Source organism: Equus przewalskii, chromosome 21 (genome assembly GCF_037783145.1).
Source record: "Equus przewalskii isolate Varuska chromosome 21, EquPr2, whole genome shotgun sequence".
NCBI classification, from domain to species: Eukaryota; Metazoa; Chordata; class Mammalia; order Perissodactyla; family Equidae; genus Equus; species Equus przewalskii.
The window spans coordinates 13,186,984-13,211,809 of NC_091851.1; the positions used below are offsets into that span (position 1 = coordinate 13,186,984).

General features: G+C 43.4%; 1 protein-coding gene across 2 annotated transcripts in view; it reads right to left on the minus strand.

The window, feature by feature from the left end:
- Positions 1 to 5,989: 5,989 nt before the first annotated feature.
- SLX4IP (SLX4 interacting protein) overlaps positions 5,990 to 24,826 on the minus strand; it is a 185,070-nt gene continuing 166,233 nt past the window's right edge. For both annotated transcript variants that reach the window (XM_008521386.2, XM_070588824.1), the window contains 2 exons: positions 12,208 to 12,308; positions 5,990 to 10,875 (listed from right to left, as the gene is read on the minus strand). In XM_008521386.2, coding sequence (XP_008519608.1) covers positions 10,152 to 10,875; positions 12,208 to 12,308 — 825 coding nt within the window. In that variant the 3' untranslated portion in view covers positions 5,990 to 10,151. The remainder of the gene's footprint in view (positions 10,876 to 12,207; positions 12,309 to 24,826) is intronic.

Below are 24,826 nucleotides of genomic sequence, written 5' to 3' on the forward strand. Positions count from 1 at the left end.
TGACCACTCCTGCTTCCCTGGCAGGCTACTTCCAGGTTAACAGGGAAAGATCACCTGAGTGTCTCAAAATACCAAAATCCAAGTAGCTTGAATGTGATAAAGTTCGCCACGTCCGGTGTGTAGCTGGGCCAGCACAGACAGATCTGGGAGTTCCTGGAACTGCCTGTGGGCAGCTCTGCTTCCTCCACCCAACACCCCAGAAAGCCTACTCCCCCGCGCTCTCCCCGCCCACTGCTGAGGGATTAGGAGCGGATCCCACAAGTCATCTTTAACCTGTTTGTCGTGTCAGGGTAGGCCAGAATTACATATTATGCAAAAGTTTCCTATGCGCTGAGGCACCCACGCTGAACCGCTTGGAAAAACCCTGTCCTAGAGAAAGAAATGTAAACCCTCCAAGTTCGGGGCATTCACCACCAGACACTCTCGGGGGGCTGGCTCTGGCTTTGCAGCGATGGCTTTTGGAAGTGTTTTTGAAAGAATTCAAGGCATAAAACTGAAAAGAAGAGCACGAATGTGAAACAGCTACAGGTTTGCACAAAACTAAGGAAAGGAGTACCTGAGAGGGAAAGGAAAAGGAGTGGGAAGGGATGGGAGGTGGGGGGCAAGCCTACACCACGACCTCTGGCTTTCCCCACATCCAGCTCCCCTTATTTCTGCACTTCCTGTGAGTTCTTGGTCCAACACTCAGAAGAGGTCCCGAACATTCCCTTCAGAGCACTCTGCCTAACATGGGCCCCACCGGTCGCCTGTTACTTTCACCTCCTCAGTGCGCAAAGCCAGGCTGTAGGCCCAGTGGTGACAGGCATGCAGTCCAGAGCCAGACTTCCTTGATTCCAATCACAGCTCTTCCTTCCTGATTCCTGGCATTGGTATTGTGCGGCATTGGGCTCACACAAGTGTGGCCCAATGGCAGAGTTTCTGGGCTTTGGGGTCGAACAGACCTGGATTCTGGGCTCTGCCACTTACTTGGGAAAGTTTCAAAAATGTTTTCGTCTCGGTTTCCTTATCTGTGAAATGGTGCTAATAAATGTTTGCCACTGTTACTATTCATGAACAGGGCTGCAGGAAGAAGAAAGAACGCTTTTCTCTGTATTTCTCTAAGCATCCCGTGACACAATACAGAGTCCATTAAAAGATAAGGAATCCAGCTGGATTCTGACGACAGTGTCTGTTCTCACCATCAAACTGGGCCCCCCTCAGAGAAGAGCTAAGGGCCGTTGGATCTAACGGTAGACGCGGTCTCAGGAAGGCCACCAAAGATTCCTGGCCTCTGGTTATTTGATCAAACACTAACCCAGGTACTGCTGTGAGGGGATTTTGAAGGCCTAAATAAAGTCCCAAATCAGTTGGCTTTAAAATATGAAGATTACCCAATTAGGGCTGACCTAATCACAGGAGCTCTTAAAAACAGAGAGTCTTCTCTGCCTGGTCACAGAAGGAGAGGGCAGAGAGGCTCAAAACTGTGAAAGAGATTCAGCACAAGGGAGATTTCTCCATTGACATAAAGGGGCCACATGGCAAGGGCCTGAGAACAGCCTCTGGTAGCTGAGCCACCTTCCTGCCCCACACCTCCACTCTCCCCCCACCTCCCCGCCCCCCACTCAACCACCAGCAGAACAATGGGACCCTTAGGCTCCCAACTGCAAGGAAAAAATTGTGCCAACAACCTGAGGGAGCTAAGTGGATCTTTTGCTGGTTGAGCCTCTAGATGAGGACAGGGTCCAGCTGACATCTTGATTCCAGCTTTATGAGACCCCAGAGCAGAGGACCCAGCTAAAAGGTGTCAGAAAGAATGAGACAGTCAGTTTGTGTTGTTTTAAGCTGCTAAGTTGATGGCAATTTGTTACACAGCAACAGCAAACTAATACAGGCCCCGTAAAGGGAGTCGTACCAGACCCTGTCACCTGTAGGTGCTATATTTGGTTTTGACTATACAAATTGTCAGCTCTCCCCAGTCAAGTCAGTGCCTATTACCTGCGTAGCAGAAGGAAAAGCTCATTCAAGGTAAGCACAAACTACAGGACCACAAAATACTTGGTGCCCAGTTAAATTCTACAATAGTGCATGGTCTGCCACTACAGATAACTCTCCAAAGCCTCTAAATAATAATAACATAGTTATTTCTTCTATATCCCCTCCCCCTCGCCCCTGGTTTTATAAAACTAGGGCCAAATGAGGTAAGCTCAGGTGCTGGCCTTGGAGGACTCCAGGACACAAACTCCTGGGCCAGTTTTCTCTCCTTATGAAATGTGATGTTTGACTCCTGTTTTCTTTTTTTTTTTTGAGGAAGATTATCCCTGAGCTAACATCTGCTGCCGATCCTCCTCTTTTTTGTCGAGGAAGACTGGCCCTGAGCTAACATCCGTGCCCATCTTCCTCTACTTTATATGTGGGACGCCTGCCACAGCATGGCTCGACAAGCGGCGCATAGGTTCGCACCCAGGATCCAAAACGGTGAATCCCGGGCTGCCGAAGCGGAACGTGCAAACTTAACTGCTGCGCCACAGGGCAGGCCCCCTTGACTCCTGTTTTCTTGATGAGGTTTTCAGTAGATGAGACATCTCAGAAATACTTTGCTATGTGCCCCCCGCCCCAGCCTTTCCCTACAAGGAAGTTCTCTCTTCTCTGTCCTCACTGCACAGTGGCCGCTTCCTCTAAATACAGAGCCCCGTCGTCTCTCCCACCATCTCCTCTCCCTATGTTTGCCTCACATGTTGGGCAGCTGGCCTAGGTGGACATGCACAGCTGGTGGCAGAAAGTTCAGGTTTCTCTCAAGTTCAGTGAGCTTTTCTACAATATTACCAAGACCTGGAATTAGACCTTACAAACATGTGGAACAGCCACCAAAATCATTTCCACAACTGAGACTCAGAACACACAATTTGATAAACCTGTACCGAGAAATACTATCTTCAAGGGAAAGGAAGGCCAATTCGATGTAGAAAATTCAGATGGATGGACAGTCTGCTTGACTCTGAGCCTGTAGAGAGATTTTACGTGTGATCCAGAAGGTTCTTCCAGCTGGAGAATATCAGCATCAAAACAAGAGCCCCAACAGCAGATCCCCTGCATCTCTAACACAGAGAGTTCTTCCACCCAGAAGTGCTTTCAGACTGACGGGGCACTTTTTACTGGAGAGCCACCTGTGGCTGCTTTTCTAGGGGCCCCAGCCTCTGCCCACGCAGTCTCCACGCTGCTCTGGGTGGTCACCAAGCCGAGCAGAAGGCACTGGGAAAAGGCTCACCAGGGAAGCGTTTTAAGGGGAATATACAAATCAAAGCAGTGCTGCTGTTTCACAAGCCCCAGTTCACTCTGGCATCATTACAGGAAGGTCCTTTCAGGCTCCTCCTACTGGGACATATCCCAAACGCCCAGCCCAGTCTGCCACATCAAGGCTGGAGGTCGCCCTAATTTACCATTTCACCTTCTCCCTCTGACAACAGGAATGGATGGGCTCATATTAATCCTCCCAGGCACCCACAGTGGGTTTGGGAAAGAGCCCTCTGCATTCTTCTCACCAGCTGAGCATGTTAAGGAGGGACTGAAAAGGCCTTAAGAGCCACTGGGCCTAGAAAAATTCCCAGTCAATCCATCACCTGCGTCCTCCGGTGAAGGGTCTGCCAGTCCATCCCACAGTTCGAGGGGCAGGTGGAGAGAAGGATGAGAGGCAGTGAGTGAAGAGCTGTGTCTATGTCCGTGAGTGTGTGTGTGTGTTGGTGCGTGTGTGTCTAAGCACAGAGACAGGACTAGTAACAGAAGAGCCTGCGAGAGGGCGTGGGAGACTGGGAACTTATTTATAAAAGCTCTTCTGCCCTAAAGCAAGTCAAACTCCCCGCTGAGGAGTTGCTTTTTCTTCCTCCCTTTTGAGTCTTGTGTGCTGATCTGACCTCTCCCCCGACGGAGGTCAGCGCTCTGCTCACCCCGCGCACACCCGGCCTTCTGGGGCTTCGTCGCCTCACAAGCTTGAAGAGGAGAGAATTCTTCAGCTCTAATTTCTGAGAGAAAAGCTGCAGTAAATCTCATGAAGAAGCTGGTCTTTTTTTTAAGAAATATATATATGTTATGATCTTTGGGGAACTGTGGAGAAGACAAAAGGCAAACATGAGAACTGTCCGTCACCAGAGTCCCCTCCCACAGCCTACTCACCCCCGAAAATAAATCAGGCTGGGTAATAGATGAGGTCTGAAGAAATGTAACTGAACTGAAAACACGAGGTCAGCATCTCAGCCTAGGTAATCCTTCGGAGGATGAGAAATTCTCCTGATTTTCCCACAGGGTTATTTCAGATGCGCTTTCTGAGCCAAACTATTTTAAAAGCGTTCATTCTTCCACTGCCCTGCCAAATGTGAACTCGAGATTCACACGCACTTTTTGAGAGCTTATTAATGGTATTAATGATCATGGATCAAAGGCAAGCCCCAGACAATTATTTAGGTGCTTTAAAAACTCATCTTCTGTCTGAGGGTAACAATGTCTCCGTGCTGGCGAAGATGAAGCTGTGCTCTGACGTGTGGGGTCTAAAGCAGCATTACTGATGTCCAGGGGCCTCGAGGAGAAAAAAAACATCTCTTTGTATGATTAACATGCCCTCCTATTGACACCTTGTCACCACAGCCTTTTCCATTCATTTGAAAGGGGGTACAAAGCCCCTGTTCTAAAGGATACTCAGCTCTTAGCAGACCTTGCCTCTTTTAGCATCCAGTACTTAAATTCCCCCACCCCATATTTTTAAACAATAGATCTTAACTATGGCTTCTCACGAGAATCGTTATTTGAGGAACTTTAAAACTGCCAATATCCAGGCCAAATTTCCAGGATTCTAATTTAATTAGAAGCAACCCAGGTAATTCCAATATGTGGCCAGTGTCAAGAACCTGTTTTGAAATGGATGGAGAAATTAACACACAGGAGTGGTATGTTTACCTCAGGACTCTACAGAGCCAAGTGTGGCACTTAAAATATTAGAGATAATTTTATCTGACAAATGAAGAAACTGAGGCCCGGGACATTAAGTGACTTGTCCTAAAACACACAAGCCAATTAGTGGCAAAGCAGCAGCCTGGACAGAGGATTTGTGGCTTGCAGCACCATGCCATCATGCGGTCTCCAGATCCCCAGTCCAGGCCCCAGGTCCAGGGCAGGGCATCCTTCCTGTGGACGAGGCCATATGGTAAGCTGCCACGACCAAAACACTAAGAAGAGATGCGCTCTGCTTCATTGATTACAGTGGTTCTCAGCACTTCACGAACAGCTATTCGAATACATTATTCCAACCTGATATTGAAACGCTTCTGAAAAATTATGTGGAGGATCCAAAGGTAAACTATATTTATAAGCAACTAGAGAGGCTGGGATCCTGTCATAAAAAGCAATGTAGAGAAAATGTGCGCCTAGGACTTTATTCAGTGCTGAACAAAGGCTAGATCCACTTAGAAAATGGAAATGAATCCACTTGGGAGATGTCAAGATTCTCTGGAAAGGAGTCAAGTTCGCATACTTTAACCCCTCACAAGAGGGGTCTATCTTAGCTCACAATTGAGAACAGAAGTGGGAACGCATCTGCCTTGTGAAGACCACCCCAAAATCTTACGGACCAATTTAATCACAGCATCTCACGCAGGGTTTTCCAAACCTAAATCTTTAAGGCCAATGGTTCAAATACAGAGCTCCTTTGCTTACAGTCATGCTCTGCATGATGAGGTTTTGGTCAACGACAGACCGCATATACGACGGTGGTCCCATAAAATTAGTACCATACAGTCCAGGGGTGTAGTAGGGCTATACCACCTAGGTTTGTGTACGTACACTCTGTGATGTTCGCACAATGACGAAATCGCCTAATGAGGCATTTCTCAGAATTGCTTCAAGGATGAGAAAAGTCTCTAGCAAATAGAATATAATTTTAAATAGTATGTTCAGAAAAGGGCATTTTGGATGTATATTCCTTAGGGTCAGTTCACTTGTTTTGAAGAAAAGGGACAGACACCAATTTAATTTTTTAAAACAATTTTACTTTTTATTCATAAAACAGTTTCACTTCCACTACATACTACTTTCACCCCCTTGGCATGTACAACTATTTACATAGTTTAAATGAAACAAATGAGAAGACAGGCCAATGGAAACAAGAGCTCTCCTGGTGATTATCACAGTGTTAGGCTTTCTCACTTGACTGAAGAAAGGTATTGTGGGGGTCTGTCAAATCCACATCCTCAGTCACCGGATCAGATGCTTTACGGTCAAATGTATGGTTTTACTGGTTTTTGTTTAATTAAAGAATGAAGATTTTTGATGAATAACTGTAATGGCAATTATAAGGTAACACACGGTAATATTATGGGACATAATAAAGCTTATTTGAATGTGATTAAATTCAAGCCCAGGACTGAGTAGTTCTTGACAAAAGCAATAATTTGACCCACTTGAGTCCCCTCTGTTAAGCTACACGTTGTCATAAGTTTGTTCGTTGTCTTGTTAAATATAGAAACAAAATTACATGAGTTCCTCAGACTTCTAAGAATTTAATCGTATCATTAAATTGTAATACCAATGATATATATGGTTAGACTTCTGTCCTGAGTAATTATCTGAAGTAACTTCATTCTGTACTAAGGGAAGGCTTTAAAGTATTTAACAGAAATCAGCTTAATTTTGATATTTTACTTGCTCCAACGTGTTTCAATTCATTAGTGTTTCAATAACAAGGAATGAACTCTTTCGTTTTGACAAATCAAGAATGGAAATTTCCTCATAAGAGAAAAGAAGAAATGAAAATGATTTCCATATTCAAGTCATAGCATGATGAAAAGAGAACCCGTGGCTCTTAGGAAAGCCACTTGTTACCTCAAAAGGAGGGCCACTCACTCGAATTTTGTATTATTACAGTGGGGCCTGACAAGAAGGAATTGAAGCAAATTGGGAATGGCGACACTGTGACCCGAGGCCATTCTTTTGGGCACAGAGGTTTCCTTCCCTTCTGTGCTCTGCCCTCACCAAGCTCTTTCTGAAATCAAAGGCCACTGATATGCACAATAATTCAAGCTAAAACCCAAACATGACACCAAAAGCAAATTAACAGTGATCCTCTTGTTGTCCCCAAGATATTTCTTGAGATACCTCATTGAGAGAGAAGCTATATTCTCCACAAATCAAAATACAGAGAGTTTCTATGATTCTTTTTTATAAAATCAAATACATTTTCCTTCTTCTTGAATATTAAAATAAATGAACAAAAAAGCTGTAGCACTCCTCTCTCCCTAAACGTTTGCTCCTTTGCGTTTAGCAATTTACATGCGTATCTGGATGGCAGTTACTGTCCAGTGGCAAAGAAAAGAAAAATCACACTGACTGTTATCAGATATTTGTTGTTTACAGACATTAACAAAAACCCAAAAACCCAACACCAATCTACCAAATCTACCTATCTACCAAAAAGTCATTTGAAAGCATGTGGAGGTGACTTAGAAGCCATGACACTGAAAAAGTTGGAGAGTTCAAAGTTATAACATTAATCGAATTGGATCCACATTTCTTCACGCATCAGAGCTCCAGGGACGTGAGTACCATTTAATTGGGGTTATTAAGTAAGTGGCTGAAGAACTTATTCTTTTTGACTAAGAATATTGACAGGGTCTCAGCTTTTCAGATACTGAATTATTAAGAATTTCAAAACACATACCACTTCCAGCAGTAGAGAAGTCTTCATTTCCCACCTAATAAGCAACAAAAAAACCTGGCAGCCATTTTTCCCTTTTACGTCCAAATATCCAAAGCATCACACAACCACTCAAGTAACAAGAGATCCAGGGGTGTTTCAGACATGTGGGAGGAAAATGCTTATGTCAAAATTCCTCGAACACATGCCACAGTGTGGAAGCGGAGAGCTGTTCCCTCCGTTAATCCTTTTAAAATCCCATGTACATGACGGCGGTGAGAAATACCCTATCAATCTACAGTCAAAGATGCTATTTTCTCTCTTAGATCACAGTAATTATTACTTCCACAAAAAAGCCAAACTTGAAAGCCAAGACTTTTCTTGAAAGAAAGTCATTAAAAGTACAAGCATTGGCTCTAACCACCAGGCCCAGGTTAACTAATGAAATAAAAACTTTCTTTGGTGCCTCCAGTTCAAACATCTCCTTCGAGTTCTGGGGCGGGCAGCAGCTATTGTTCTGCAATGACTGTCTTTTTTATTCTGGACTATTTTCCAGAGAGTTTATATTTCTTGGCCTATTACCTGGGTTATAATTTGTCCTCTATTTAAACTGTTCCAAAACTTGTTTGTTTAAGAAGATTCGATGACACACTGTGGTCCTGTCTTCAGTGAAGGGCACATCTAGGATACTCGTCTCTAAGAGTGGGGGCCATGATGATGGACCAGGGAAATCGATGTTCTACCACTTTCTCAGGAGTTTTCCATTCTGTGCAGTCTACCCCTACTGGATGAGCACTGTGGTTAGTATTCTGTTGGGGTTCCTCTTCTCCTACTGAATCCTTTGATTGGAACCAGCTTGGGGCAGGAAAAAGCTAGGAGGAAAGAGGAATGGACATCAGTGGACAGGGCCATGATCCTGGAGGGGGTGGTGAGGCTAGGACCACAGAAAGAGGAGAGGTTTCCAGGCAGTTTGGAAAATCAAAGGAATAGCTTCTACCTCCATGGCCAGGCATGGTGACCAAGACTGAACTTCATGACCCAAAATGGCACCATGAAACACGGCTGCCTCTTACTGACTCTTACCTTACACTATGAGTGGGGAAAGGAGACTTGGGGGAGGACAAAGTGAGCTGAGAGAAACCACTAACTAGTTCTAAGCATGAACCTATCCTCTATCTGTTTCCATATTTTTTTAATTTCATCGGGCTATTTCTGGGTTATTTTTCTGCTAACTCCAACACTTTTGGGAATAGACTTGATTTTCCTTGTTACTAGGGAGGTACTACTTCAATGGACCACCCAAAGTTAGGCAGAAAAAAAGATATATTTGATGGGTGGCCTTTGAATATGAGTTTTCCCCTATTTTAGGATGAAACTAGGTTAAGAAAATCTTTAGTAGGTGTCCATCCAAAATAAGTCATTGCTGTGATTCACTATGTGACATTTCAGCAAGCTCACTGGAGACATTAGTGGGTGATACTGCAAATGGAAGGCTCCTGTTCTGAAATTTAAACTGCCTGTGAAGCCTTCAAATGGGAAACTGGAAACTCTGGCCACTGAGTTCCCCTTGGGTTCTGGTCTGTTCCGAACCTAACCAAAATCTTAGAGGTGGAGGCAAGGTCAGGGCTATGCCTGAGCTGCAAGCAAGAACAAGCCTCTTCCATGTCTTCCCCTAATACTGGGCTGAATTATATATAAATGTCACGCAATTCTTAGGGTAATTAACAGCTCCTGGGTGCCATGGCTGCCATTCTTAAGAACCTGGGGACACAGTGACTCCTACAGTGGTTCTTTACAAGTTTGAGGGAGCATGATGGTGTGCGTGTCCACGTGTGGGCCCCAGCTAATGAGCTGGAGGCCGGCCATCGTAGCCAGGCTGGAGGAAATAAACACGAGAGAGCCTCCAATCAGTCCAGTTGTTCTTAAACTGGAGCGTGTTTCTGGAATCACCCACAGTTTCTCATTCTGTAGGTCTTGGGGCGGTGCTCAAGATCTGCCTTTCTAACATGTTTTCAGAGAATGACGCTGGGGCCAGGACCAGATGGTGAGAACCACTAGCCTGTTCCTTCACTGCTGTCCTCCTCAGGCTGAGGAGCAGGGGCATAAATTGTACCCCCAGAAGTGAACAGCAGCACCGGGACACCATCTCTATGAAGTCATCGCATGGTCTGTATGGTGGTGTGTCAAGGAGACACATGAATGGTTTCTTCATTCAGTTTTTTCAGGAATGGTGCCATCCCTGACAAGGTGAATGGCTGTTTATCACTAACATAATTTTCTGAAGACAGTTTAAAATATGATGAGAAAGGAGCAATGTTGTTAGAACAGGCATATAGGCTCCTGGAAGTGACTGCTTTGAAAGCTAACCCTAATGTGGATACATAATTTCTATTTAAAACAATCATCCCAATTCCTTTAAAATCACAGCATCCATGTACACCGCTCATTTTTCACAGGTTTGGCCACTAGCTCTTCGACTATAACTTTGAGATTCCCCTTAGTAAGTCAACGGCCTCTTTCGTTTCTTTCTTTTCTCGGCTGGGCTGCCCTGAACTGTAGATAATCTTCCAGTGTTTGTGGCCGAGCCGGTCTGCTGTGCCTGCCCTGGCTTACTTTTCATAAGATGTCTGGAGGAGAGATTTTCCAAAACATGCAACTCTTCATTAGATGTGGTTTTTGCCAGATCTTGTTTCAGAAGTAACCCTGGATCTGACAGCTCCAAAGTTGGCAAGACGCTGACAGCTTTGCCTCTTTCCATGATGATTTCTCTCGAGACTAATTGATCACTTCCAAGAGAAACTCTCTTGTGGTGGTCGAAGTCTTCCACAGAGCCGCAGTTCCTGCGTGTCTGTCGTGTTCCGGCCCCTTGTGGACTTTGTCTTGGACCTGGTGATGCTGACTCACAGCTACAGGCAGGGCTTCTGCTTAGAAGCCCTGTCTCTAACCGCTCCCCAGGATGAGGTTTTTGCTGGCTGCTAGTGTCCTCTGGCTGGGTCTGATGAACATTTTCCAGCTTTTGAACAGGAAGACCCCAGTGGCTCTCAGCTGCCTTTATGTAATCCTTTGCTTGTCCCGTGGACTTGGATGGGGGACTGGATGAAGGCTGACTGTCACCCCTCCTCCTTGCTATCTCTGCAATCACTGAGTCACTAGATGTTCCCACAACGTCCCTGCTGCTCTGTGATTTGCTCACGACGCTTTTTGTTTCAGTTCTTTTCACGCTAAAACAAAGAGAGATTTTTTTGTTTTGACACGGTTTCTTCCAAATTCCCTTTGCTACATTTCCTCTACCTGAAAAAGGAGAACGTGCTACCCTCCCTTCTTCCTACCCCTCTGGCAAATCTAGAAAAATCCCCAAGTGTATGTTTAAATGCAGACTGGCTCAAGTAATAGCTTTCACATTTTCTAATACACTAGGATACACTTTGTTTATTGATCACTGGGTTATCAAAGATAATGATGATGGAGTTCATATTTTAACTAAGGCAGATAGGTACTTCAGATGTTAAGGGTCCATATTGCCTACCTTTGATATATTGATTTTTTTCCCAGAAGTAAATGCTCAAATACATCCAAAGCACATGATGTGTGTGTGTGTACAAGAACATGCTTAACCACGGGGCCGGCCCCGTGGCTGAGTGGTTAAGTTCACACGCTCCGCTTCAGCGGCCCAGGGTTTCGCTGGTTCAGATCCTGGGTGGGGACATGGCACTGCTCATCAAGCCATACTGAGGCAGTGTCCCACATGCCACAACCAGAAGGACCCACAACTAAAATATACAACTATGTACTGTGGGGCTTTGGGGAGAAAAAGAAAAAAAAAAGAAGATTGGCAACAGATGTTAGCTCAGGTGCCAATCTTAAAAAAAAAAGAACGTGCTTATACACACACGCACACACACACAAACCCCTTTTCTACAGCACATACAACAGACAATGCAAACTTCACTCTGATTATAAAATTCACTTTGAGGGGCAGGAGAGAAGTTGCATAGTGCGAATTTAGAGACTAGACTTTGACTTCAGCGTATACTTATAAGGCTTGTGATTGGCAAGAAATTTCTTAAACCACCAAACTCAAAACACTGAAGCTGAAATATTTATTTTGGCTGAGCTTTAGTCTGGAAACAAATATATATATATTCATGTTCTTACTCTTGCTATGAGGGGCATGAGGATTATCGTAATTATATTAGGGTCAGAACAAGCATCTTAGGAAAAGAACACATTTTTTCAGATCTGTCGGTAGTCACTCTGAAAGCTGTATAAACCACACCACCAACAGGTGCTTTTCATCTTCAAAGCGCTTGTAATTAATTACTCCTTGCAACACACCTGTGAAGCAAGGACTCGCTCCCCATTGTCCAGAAAGCAAGAGAAAGCAAGTCAGGAAGGTGGAAGAGCAAGTATGCGTCTTAGTGCAGGGGCAGTGCCGGGGGGCGGGGAGGGGGGTGATTAGGTTCCGTGCACTCTTGTTGAATTCTAGACTTCATGTTATGGGTCCATACAGACAGACAGTCAAAAATGAAAAGAAGGAAACACACTGGACCTACATTTCTTTCAGAGCATTTCTCTTGAGCTTTGCGCCGGGAGGAAGTGGACTCTCCGCACACTCAGCAAAATAATCAGACGCTCCATGGAGAGCTCTTTCCGTCTACTCCAAAAGATAACAGGGGTTCAACCAGAAATCGACTAGCTGAGCATGAGAAAACACAGTTATACTCTGAATGCCAGAGTGAACAGATTTATTTTTGTGAAGACTAGATGAAGTTGCTTAGTATTAGGCTATTTTAATTTTTTCAAATCGAGAAGTTTTTGGTAAATTGTCACTTCTCTTATATTCCTTGCCCAACACTTCATACATCATATGCGCCACAAACATACAAGACTGTAATGGAAAGGATGTTGGTTCCAAACCATCTGGGAACTCTTGGCCAATATCTGGTATCTCTGTGGCCCAAACTGTGACGAAGCCCAGAATCGCTGTGCCAGGCAGCAGAATGTCTGTGAGCTTTGATCTTCCAGAAGGACCGGGTGGTGCAGTGGTCTGTACCCTGATTATCCTAAGCATTCCCCACATTTTGTCTATTTACAAAAACACAGAATATGGCCTCTGAATACTCAAGACTGAATCAAGAGTTAAAGCTTTTAATACTGATACTTTGAAAACTGGAGTTTGTGATTCTTGGCTACTAAAAAAAAGTCTTTTTCTTAAACTAAGAGCATTACTATGGTTTTATGTAATTCATAGATTATCTATCTATCCTTATATGTTCCCATGGAAGCTTCATAAGGAAGTAATTATAAAATGTAAAAACCACCCAACCTTTGCCAACACTGACCCATTTCGTACTTTTGGAATCGTTTCCTTTTCGTTAGCAAGTAGATAATCCAGACAAGGTGTTAATTTCTCTCATTTCCTGGACACTGAGTACCCTTTTCCATCAAATTCCATAGTGTAATGTTGCTCATACAAGGAACAGCTTTAGTAAACTATCAGTAGGTCCTTGCTTCAGACTTACACTGGAATTAGCAATGACAGCCCCAGAGAGCCTGGCAGACGGAAGCCATCAGTATGATGCCTGGTGTCCCACGGGATGACGTGAGCTTTGTCCAATTACTGCCCTGTACCACTTAGTACCAGCCTTTAGCTCTCGCTAACCCTGACTGTGGTTTCACACCTGGACCAACATCATTCAAAGTCATATCCAGTTATAACCCAGGTCAGTTTTAAGAGTTAGTGAACAGAATAGTATAGATTTTATTGGATTATACTGCATTTTGATGCCTCTCCATTCTTTTCCCCAAGACTCACTAGTTGATCAAAAAGAGCTACATTTTAAAGGTTAAATGAGAGAGAGATTGAGATTTATGTGTGAAACACTTCTAAACATGCCCTGTAAGTACAGTAGATTTTCCCCTTACAACCACACCCTGTAAGTGCTATATTTTCAGAGCTGAACAATTAACATAAGGAGCATGAGTCAGGCTTTGAACAACTCTGTGGGAACCAGAAAGCCTTTTGCTATTAGGAATGATGTAAATTCCCCAAGGCTGGAAGAAGTCCACAATGGAAGGCAGACAGGGTCATAAATAACAACAATGGATACTGTGGAGACCACATAAAGTATGATGCCGTGATAGTGACACCCTTCAAATCTCATGTTAGATTCAATCACTGCCTTTATTTATTTATTTTTAAAACTTCGTTTAAAGGGCACTATGCCTTTCCTATGGGAACTTCAAGAACTTCTTTAAGAAATAGGACAATCGACTCTCATCCTAAATTCCTCTGCTAACAAACAATGGGGGAAAATGTCCTTGGATAAAAAAGGACAATAGAAAAAGTGACGGAGTGACAGAAGGAAATGTCCAGTTCAAAAAGTGCAAAACCTGTGACTTCACTTTCAAAAAAAAAAAGAAAAGAAGAAAAGAAAAAGGCAAGGCGGAGTCTCCTGCTTACAAATTAAAGCCACATTTGGCAATTTGCTGAAGGAGGCATATTTACATTTGTATGAAGACTGGGTGGGCAGGGAAAAAAAAAGATTAGCCTCCTTCTTCAGCCCTTGAACTGTCAGATCTCATTAGAAATCTCTCATTCTTACTTTTCTAGGGTCAATTCACTCCCCTTTGTCACTAAATCGCAGCCTCCGGTGCCCTCCAAACAAGTATTCCAGAGGAAGCAGCTATCACCTGGGAACAGAACTTCCCAAGGGAGTTGTCCTGATTACTAATGGCTTCTCACATCTGGCAGCAAAATGCAAACCGTGGCTTATCCAGAGGCAAAACTCCAAGGTGCAACAGAGTGTGCTGAGAATGTTACCTAGATGACACTTCTTTTTAGACTCTGTGCTGAATAATGACCCTGACATCTTCTGCAAAGAATACCAACGTATTCAAAAAGGCTACCAGTTGGCCACCCAAAGTCCAGAGTGAGCACCTCATGGGGACTCAGGTATTTAAGAAATAGGCTAACCAAGAGGATCTCTTTGGGCCTTCCTCTACAGTTCTTCACAACCTTAAAGCTAGCTCTGAATCTGGCCAAGGGATAAAATTCTGCAAATGTCATTCCCTGGTCACCTGTCCTGTCCCCTTGGCCCCCCACCCCCCATTTATTTTTTTATTTTTGGTAATACTTTGAGGATTTTAGTTTTAAATCTTTCCACTGGTGAAGAGTGTCTACATATAGTTCCAGGACAAAACCAAACAGAAGTAGGACAAGACCACTGGCCTGAGAAGAAGTCTAATGTAGGGAGACCCTCCTTGGGAGCTTGAGCAGCCCAGGCAGGTTCCCAGAGCAAGGGATCAGGCCTTGTCTCCCTCCCTGGGGATGCTCTGGCCACCAGTGGATGTACCCTGAGGTCAAGGACAGCCAAAGCACACATGCTCCTGTACATGTCCAAGGGGAAGGTTAAACAGGTTAAGTATCTGCGTATGATGATGGATAACATTACCCCAGTGCTATCTGGTCTGACCTGGGAAACACATTTTAAATTCTGGATAGAAATGACTGCAAAGAGAGTACCCACCAGAACGAGGTAGGCAACCATGACACAATTCCTGCCTCTAATCAGAGAATGGGCTGGAATGAAATGCAGTTACAAATACTGGTTGATGTTCAAGTTACAAAGGCAAGTTGAAATTGTGGATAAATGAAGGCATTCACTGCACAGTGACTTACTCAATACTACTTTTGAACAGAACACTGTTGGATTAATGAGGGATGGGAAGAGTAGTTGGCCTAAAAAGACATAAAAAATACCTGCTCTTGAGTTTATCACCTCTTTCAGGAGTGCGTAAAACACAGCTGAGGCTCTCAAAGGCTAGGGGGAAGACTGGCTGTACCAGAGGTACCAAGGGAGCTTTCCAAAAATATACATTCCCAGGACCCATCTCTGGAAGTTCTGATTCACAAGATCTAGGGTAGGGCTAGGAGAGCTATTTTAGGTTCCCAGGTGATTCAAAAACTGCTGATATACAGGAAACAACACTCAACAGAGCAGAGCAACGGATAAACAAGTATAAACTGCTACACTGAGGTAGCGTTTGGCAATGTGTGGTCCGGCTATCCCAGGCATCAAAATCACCTGGGGAGCTTGTTCCAAAATGTTCTGGATTCTACCCCAGAATCTACTGTGTTTGGATCTCTAGGGGGTGGCGTCAAGGTATATGCATTTTAGGCAAGCTTCCCAGCAGAGTTAATGAACTTCTGCCCTAAAGGGTGTGGAACTGGTAACTGAGCAGAAGCTAGCAGAATCATCTAATCAGGCAACACTGAATTCTGTATGTAACATTGTTTGAGGCCCTTGTGGCGAAAGATGTGGACGCACAGAAAACATCCTTGCTCTCATGGAGCCTCCATCTCACAGGGAAGATAAGAAACAAACAAAGATATAATGCTTCAGGTGGTGATGTTATAAGGGGAAATAAACCTCCAAAGGGTCATGGGGGTGCTGTTTTAGATATGGTGGTCAGGGAAGGCTATGGTAGGCAAGATGAGCTTTGCCCAGAGACCCAAGTGGACGATGAGCCACGTGAGCATATGAGGAAGCGCATTTCAGGCAGGGAGAAGCATGAACACAGAGGCTTTGAGGATAGAGTATGTCTGGAGGAGCGGGGAGAAGCAAAAAAGCAAACCAGGGGAAGGGGTCAGGGAGCAGGTAGGAGGGATGTGTCTGTGTGTGTACCGGTGATGGTGGGGGGGCAAGTCATGTATGGCTTTTATAAGGATGGCACATTTTATTCTAAGAAGAATGATGTGCTGTTAAAAGGTTCCACGAAGAAAAGTGACTTGGCATTTTAAAAGGATCATCCGGGGTGGAGTAGAGGGACAAGGTGGAAGAGGAGAGACCAGTGATGAGGCTACTGCAAAGGTCCACTCAGAGAAGACAGGTCTTGGAGGAGGCCAGTGGTGGTGAGAAGCGGTTAGATTGGAAATACAATTTGAAGGGAGACTCAGCAGAATGTGCTATGGATTGCATATAGCTGGTGAGAGGAAGAGAAAAGTCAAGGATGACTCCAAGATTTGTGGTTTAAATAACAGGATGAAGAAAGTTAGCCTTTACCAATACAGGAAATACTGGGGGAGGAACGGGCTTGGGGAAGTGCAACCAAGCCATCAGTTTTAGGTGTGTCAACTTTAACAGTCCTCCTGAGTATCTAAATGGAGATGCCAGCAGGCAGTTAAGATACAGGGTGCAGGAGGAGGCAGGTCGAGGCTGCACACACAAAGGTGGGAAATGCACGGAGACGGCACTCAGAGGCATCAGTCAGGAGGAGCTCCACTAGGGAGTGAGCGTGGATGAAAAAGAAGAAGTCGACAAGATCAGGAGGATTTAGAAAAGGAGCCTATGAGGGAATTGTCAGTGAGGAAAGAGACAAATCAGGATAACATGACCTCCCTGGAGGCAAGAGAAGAAAGTGCTTCATTGAAAGTGACATTGTGTCAAATGCAGCTGAGTGGTTAGGGGTGAAAACTGACCAGCAGAAAGAAGGTGACTTGACAAAAGCTGTTTTTAGTGAAGTGCTGGGACCCAAGCCTACCTGGGATGGGTTTGAGAGGGAAGTGGAGACACAGTAGAGACCAGAACTCTCCAGTAGAAATGTAACATGAGCCATATATGTGACTTGGAATTTTCTACAGACTCATTAAAAAAAGTAAAGGAAACTTGTAACATTAAATTTCAATAATACATATTATTTAACACAATATATACAATGTTATTATAACACGTAATCAATATAAAAATACTGAGATATTTTTATACTAAGTCTTTAAAATCTGGTGTGCATTTTATACTACCAGCATGTCATTTCTGACTCCCCACTTCTTAAATGCTCAAAAGCCAAATGTGGCCAGTGGGTTCAGTGTTGACCAGCATAGGTGTGGACAACACTTCTGAAGAGTTTTGCTGTAAGGGGGAGCAGAGAAATGGGGTGGTAGCTGGATTGAAGGAGGTGGTTAATGGAGGGTAAGTCAGTTAATGACTCTAGAATAGGCATATTTGGAGGGATATGATCAGCTGCCGTGTGCCGAACTCCGACTGGGGGTCAGGCAATGTTTCAGAGGCTTTGCATGTACTCATCATGTCACCCTTGAAAGAGCGTGGTGAGGCATGTAATGTTGTTACTACCATACCTCAGGGACCTGATTCAACATGGACCAACAGCATAGATGGCAATGCTACTACTCATCTGACAGTTTCTGTTTAGCAAATCTTGCTGCCAGCTCTCAAGCAGCTGGCTGCAGGCCCTGGGACATCAATACTTGTCTACGTTGGAATTGAGGGGGGCAAGTCCTAGGGGCCATATCAGGCTACTGGTCACCCCAACAGCCCTGTGAGTGCACCACAATCATGGCTCACCCCAACCACACTGCCTGCCCACAGTGTGGTGCTCCTGACACCTCTCACAACCACAGTTGGAAGGGTATGGCAGGAACTATCCCACCAAACTCTAGTTTCTAGGACTACAGAACATCCTGCCTGATACAAAGGCAATAAAAGGAGAAGGGAGAAAGAAAGATCCTCAATGCTATTAAGATTTTCTCATAGTTGTACTTAATTTAGTAATGTGGTACTCTCTAGTCTTTATCTTTTGAGAGTTGGATCTATTTTCTCATGGTGAAGGATATTTCTTCTGATTCTGTTTTGTTCATTCCCAAATGAAAATAATAACTCAATCAGAATATTTTAAAAGTAGGTAATTCGGAGTAAAATTTTAGAATACATAGTCTTGGGTCACATTCAAAATGTTACTGCATCTGAATTCCTCATGGTCACATCTGCTGAGAATGATATACCCAAAGGATCAATCAGGGTGACACTCCTGGGATGAGAGGTGGAGCACAGGGGCTGGGGGTGGAGACCACGGTCTGCACTCATTGGGTGTGTGTCCCAGAGCCAGTTTCTCAACCCCCGATGGCTGCTTTCTCATCTACCTTTCAGGATTGTTTGGGAAATTTAAATGCAGTGAGGTGTAAGAAGCACACTTTGGAAACTGGAAACCGTTGAACACATTTTCTTGACATTCTTGTAAAAGAAAACCTGGTGCCTACACAATCCATATGGGGTTTGTAAGAAAGCAAAGGACACCCTGCATTTGTAGAGAACTTACAAGATTAAAACTCTTTTCCCCACATCTCATCAGAGCCTTGCTGAATATTTGGCAGGCAGGTATTGTCCCTATTTTACAGATGAGAAGAATGAGACCCAAGAGACTAAGTGTCTAAGGCCACACATTAAGTTAGGGGCAGAACTGAGTGGAGAAGGCCAGCCCCTGTGCACTGTTCTCTCCACTGTGCCCAGGGGGTCATGTGCCATCATGGTCAGAGATGGAGTTGCAGAAAGAGTACAGGACAGTGAGTTGCCCCTTCTGGGTCACTCCCTCACTGTGAGATCTGGACAAGCCATTTATCTTCTCTGAACATCAGTTCCTCATTTATAAAAAAGGGATGATAATATCATCTCTACAGTAGGCACTCATTCATTTCCTTGAAACAAGACTCAGATTTTTCTTCTGAGGAATCAGGTCCTCACTGTCCATCCAGCATTCATGTATTTCAGGAGGCCTTGTCTCCATGCCTGACTCCAGAAGTGGGCCTGTGACCCAGTCCAGGCAAATCAGAGTATGTAATTCATGAGCCTCAAACAGATGCAAGAGCTAACAGGCAGCCTGGGAAGAGGGCTGCTCTCTTTTCCCATGGACCTGGAGCTGCCAGGACCAAGCACCACTTATAGGCTGAGAATGAAGCCAAACAGTGGAAAGCAGAGCCAAAAGATGGTGAGAAACAGTCTTGAAGAAATTCCTTGTGTTTCTGATCAACAAGCCATACCTAAAGTCTAGGTTTTTCATGCATGTGAGCCAAAAACTTTCCTTTCTTGCTAAGTCATTTCGAGTTGGCCTTCCTGTCCCCTGAAAACTAAAAGGTTCAAGACTGATACAATCTCTTCTCAGGTTTGTTGCACTCAACAAGTTATTGTATGTGACAGCCCTCTGCAAACAATAAAAGCCTTTTTCAAACAATAAAAACAGAGTAAAATAATACATTATCGGCTTATTGGAGGGGCAAATAATAATATTAAAGTATGAAACTGGAACTCCTTTCAATTCTTTATGACTTTTTAATAAGGCAAAAACAAAAGTTATTCTTGAAATTTAGTGTGATACCTAATGATTTTCAGGAGCATCAGCATTCTGAAATGCAACATGCTACAAAAGCTACTTACAGCCCAAGTAGAGCATGCAATACAACAACCACCACAATCTTAGACCATGATGCAACACGACCATGCAGAAGCCACACGTCTTAAAATGAGGAAGAGGTCTCTCTTTCCTAAATTTCACTTCTAATATTTTCTTAAATTATTTGATACTTAATAAGTTAAGGAAGTAAAAAGGGCAAAAGAGGTGGGATAAAGTAGTAATGAACAATTAAAAGAAAGCATAGAAATATACACGTGCATTGACTCAAAGGAATTAAAATGAACAGGAAGGTGAGTTACCACTCATGAATTCCACTGTGGACTGAAGTTGTTTTCTCTAAAGATGATAACAATGGAGGATACTTGTACCGAGGCACCATAGACAAAGCACTTGCTATAGGGACTAGCACTGGGTAAATGAGTCTTCATGAGATGCTCTCGAGGTGGACAGGACCATCCCCATTTCAGAGATGAGGAAACTGATGCCCTAGCCCTATGAGGCTAAGTCATCTGCCCAATTCCCACAGTGAAGGGCAAGTCTTTTGCTTCACTCAGGTTCTCTGGCCCTGAGTCCTTCTCCACCATTTCTCCACCTTCCCAAGAAAGGATGGGTCTCTAAGGGGAAGTGGAGCACAGCCTTGCTATTGATGCTGCCGCTGGGGTTAGTAGCAAATACTCTAGCTTGGTTTTTTTTTAAATAATTTTTTTAAAGTTTTCTTTTCTTCTGAATTGATGACTATGAAACTGTCTTGTGCAGATCTTGGGAAGTACCAATAAATAGTTGCAAAGAATGTTAACCTGAAAATGAAATCAGTGAAAAAAATCAAGGAAGTTATTTTGTAGGAAGTACACATTTCACAGGGATTTTCCAGTTTATATTCACCTACCCTCGAGAAACTAAAAATAAATCCTGAACAACCTTAGGCCTCACAGTCAAGTCCCTGGTGCCATACAAGTATGACAAAACTTGGATACTTTAAAGAATTTGTAGGTTTGGGACCAGTGCTTCTTAACGATGTGGGGGCTCACTGACCACCCTGAGAATTGAGTGAAAGCTATTTTATTTTGACGAGAAAAACACAAAAATACATACCTTTTTTTTTTTAATTTCAGGGAATTCAGGAATCATAGGTTAATAATGCCTAATTTAAAAGTATAAGGGAAACATCTGTGAAAAATAGAGAGAAACTTAACGGGAATTACCCCAGGCAGAGCTGGCCCACCTTTGGGGGTCTCCTTATTCACGAGTCCCTTCCCCTACAGAGGCCTGCCTGTGGTTGGAAAATGCCGACACCTGCAGGAAGGATGCCAGCCCTTCATTCAGGATGCTGATCTTTTTCTAACACCTCCCATGGCTGAGCATGTGGGCCTGGACAGTATGGGAGAGGAGAGTGGTGTGTAAATAAGAAGTCCAGCCACTCAAGTAGCAGAGCTGGCGAGAGGAGGGCCCACTGTGGCCCTGGTCGCCAGTGGGAAAGAGGTGGAAGAGCCAGAGAAAGGACATCACAGATAACTGTCTTATTTCAAAACTCTGCTCAGAGCTGGCCCTCTGCCCAGGGATGCAGAAGGAATAGCTCTTCCCATTTCCCTTGAACACAGACAGCAAGACCCTCTCTTTCCAAGACTCCGATCTCATGACAGTAACAGCTTCTGTGGACTAGTCTGGGAACCTCACTCCATTTATGACGTTGTTTCCTTGGGAAAATGAGAACTGAACTCTAAATCATCTGTTTACTAATGAACTTTCCAAACATAATCTACCCGCACATCGAGCTCTGTCTGTGCTATCACTGTGGGTGTTCTAATGATCATGCGTGCTTTTAGAAATCTGGGCCTGAGAAATCTGCTGTCCTCCAACGTCTATGTACCTTAGAGAAGGGACGGGGTCCCTCCTCCAAAGCCACATCTCATTGTGAGTCTACTGTAGCTACTGGAAATGAAAGGCATTTTAGCTGAGTGTTCTCTACTCTTCTTCCTCTTCCTCTGGATCTTGGTTAACAGAGCTCCTACTGAAGGTCACAAGTTTATGCTCTTATTGTATCCCTTTTTCCATCACTGAACTCTGGCTAAATGGGAGTTTATCACTTAACTTTTGGCACTTCAGTTTTTATAGCTGCAAAATGAAGCTGGGCTGGCAAATGGAGACAAACAAAATGTGAGGGTGCTGAGCTTCTTGGGAGTACAACATATGCAGATGGATATTACCAGGCATTTTTCTCATTTCTAGCAAGGAGGGTAAGATGTATAGCAATCTGCTAATCTGGTGTTAACGGCATTTAAATTAACTCCTCTTCGGGGAAGAATGGAAATGATGACAATAATTAATACTGCATAAACACTTCATAATTTACAAGATTTTTTTATATTCATCATCTCACTTGATCCTTAGGGAAACTTGGGAAGGCTTGTATGGCAGGCATCACTTTTACTTCTGCTTAACAAAGTCAGGGGACTGATTCTCCAAGAAGCCAAATGACTTGTCCAAGGTCATTGAATAAGTGAGGGGAGGGGCAGTAGTCAAAGCCAGGTCTCTCTTTTTTTTTGGTGAGGAAGACTGGCCCTGAGGTAACATCTGTTGCCAATCTTCCTCTATTTTTTTGTATGTGGGATGCCGCCACAGCATGGCTTGGTGAGTGGTGTGTAGGTCTGCAACCAGGATCTGAACCTGCGAACCTTGGGCCGCTGAAGCGGAGCATGCAAACTTAACCACTAAACCACTGGACCAGCCCCAAAACCAGCTCTTTGAATTTCAAGTTTGATACCTTTTCCACTTGTTCTATTCCCCATATCATGTTTTTCCTAATTTAATCTGTCATCTAAGTGATCATCAAAGGGAGATTATAGGTCTCTGCACAAGGAAAGGTGTACTACATGAGAAAAAGCACGAAGAATTAGAGGGCCTAGATACGTCCTACTCCAACTTATCCTATCTGACTACACTAACTTCGATACATCCTACTCTAACTTATCCACCTATTCTAGTCCGACTCAGCAAAGGGCAGGTTCCTTTGGAGGGCTGGAAGGGAGGGTCATGAACCATCTCATTTACAAATACTCCTGGCTAATCATTTAGGATAAATTTATTACTAGGAAAGGAGAACAAAACCTCAGGTTACTGTAACATACAAGCAAATGATAGCTAATCTTTAAAAAAATTATTTCACCTGAGGGAAGTTTTTTCTTATCTTCTCTATCATAGTTTAGAAAACCTATCCTAGACAGATCAAACCAATCAAGGACATCTTCATCCCCACCACTAGCATTTTCATTAATTCACCTGCCAGTCCAAATAAGGGCAAGTGGGTGATGGTGGCTGCCATAGTTCCCATCCCTATGCCAGGGAAACAGCCCATTCCATAGGCTTTGCTGAAGGTGTGACCCTAATCTGTCCCTTAACTAGCTGTTGACCACATTCTGACCCTGAGCACTGACCACAGCTACTGGAAGAGGGCAGGGCAATCAGCTTAGAGAGGCAGCAGGCAAGATGGTGGACATCAGTGAAGTCCTGCTGCTTCAGGGGCAAAAGGAGAGCCTGGTCCCTAGAGAGGCCTCCTTGTCGTGTGTGCCCCAACAGCGAGGCCTCATTAGTATAGGCAGACTGAGCACATTTATCCTTCGAACCTAAAAACCACAGTTAGCCCAATGCTGATCAATAAACAGAATAAAAAGGACCTCATATCATAAACTAAAACAAATTCCATAAAAATACCAGAAGAAAAAGTAAGTAAATATTTATCCAATTTTGAAAAATCTCAGAAAATAATTATGGAAAACATAAAATAGAGGACATGGACACCTACCACACAGCAACATCATACAATTGAAAGGTAAATGATAAACTCACTAAAAGTTACTTTCCTTACCATCTAAGAAATTTTTCTACAGTAAGGAGCTTGTGAAATACAAAAATACCAATAGGAAAATGGACACAAACACACAATTCACAAATGAATGGGGTCCCAGGTAAAATAAATACACACCAACCTCAGTTATCAAGTATGAAGTATGGAGGTGTACAGACTAGATCACTAACAGAGGCTATCTTGGGTTGGGAGTTGTGGATAATACTTACTTTCTTTGTATATATTTGGATTCTAAATTTTTTTGTACAATCAACATGTACAATTTTGGTAAGCAGTTATTAAGGAAAAAGCCAAGTTCAGAATACTGTGGGAAATGTGAAATATGGAAACGACTTCTTCCCACTCAAGGAACTTTTCCTAGTGCTACAGGAATCTCTCATTTATGGCATCCACGTAATTTACCAATAGCATTGTTCAGGAAATAGAAAAAGAGGATGAGAATAGAATCTTAAAGTCTATGATACATCATGAAAAACCTGGAAAAATCACCCACTACTCATTTAATTTTTTTGATACAACAAAGAGTTCTGTTCTTGAAAGATCTGATTTACACTTACGCAAAAGTTCCCTTATGAAAATTAAATAATTCTTCCATCAGGGTACAGAAGTTAGTGCATAGTCAAACTGTTAAGTAGTTTATTTCTTCAGTTCAAAAAATTTAAGGCCTAAAATGTTTCCTTATAATTTCTATGTATATTTCCCAAGATAAAATATAAGTTTAACCCGAATTTTTTTTAATGACAATTTTTAAATCTACAAGTTCTCTTTTGTGCAAAATTATTTTATGTTTTTTATTTAGCTATCTTTTCATCTGCTTCCTCTGATAGGAATTCAGTGTGAGAAAGGATTTTTGAGATAATCTGATACCCTCCCCCCCTTGACTGAGAGGACGGCTAAGGCCCACAGAGGTTCAGTTATGCACAGCCAAGGAATAGACAGCCAAGCTAAAAATAACCCAGGCTAGAGTAGTTTATTGCTTCTTTAGACTCATTTCTTCTCAGTTTTATACTCACAAACTAGAAGGAGAATTCTGTAACATTAAACAGTAGTTTGACTTAAGAGAAGTGCTTAAATATTGTCTCTTGTCAGGACGTCCCCGTAATCCT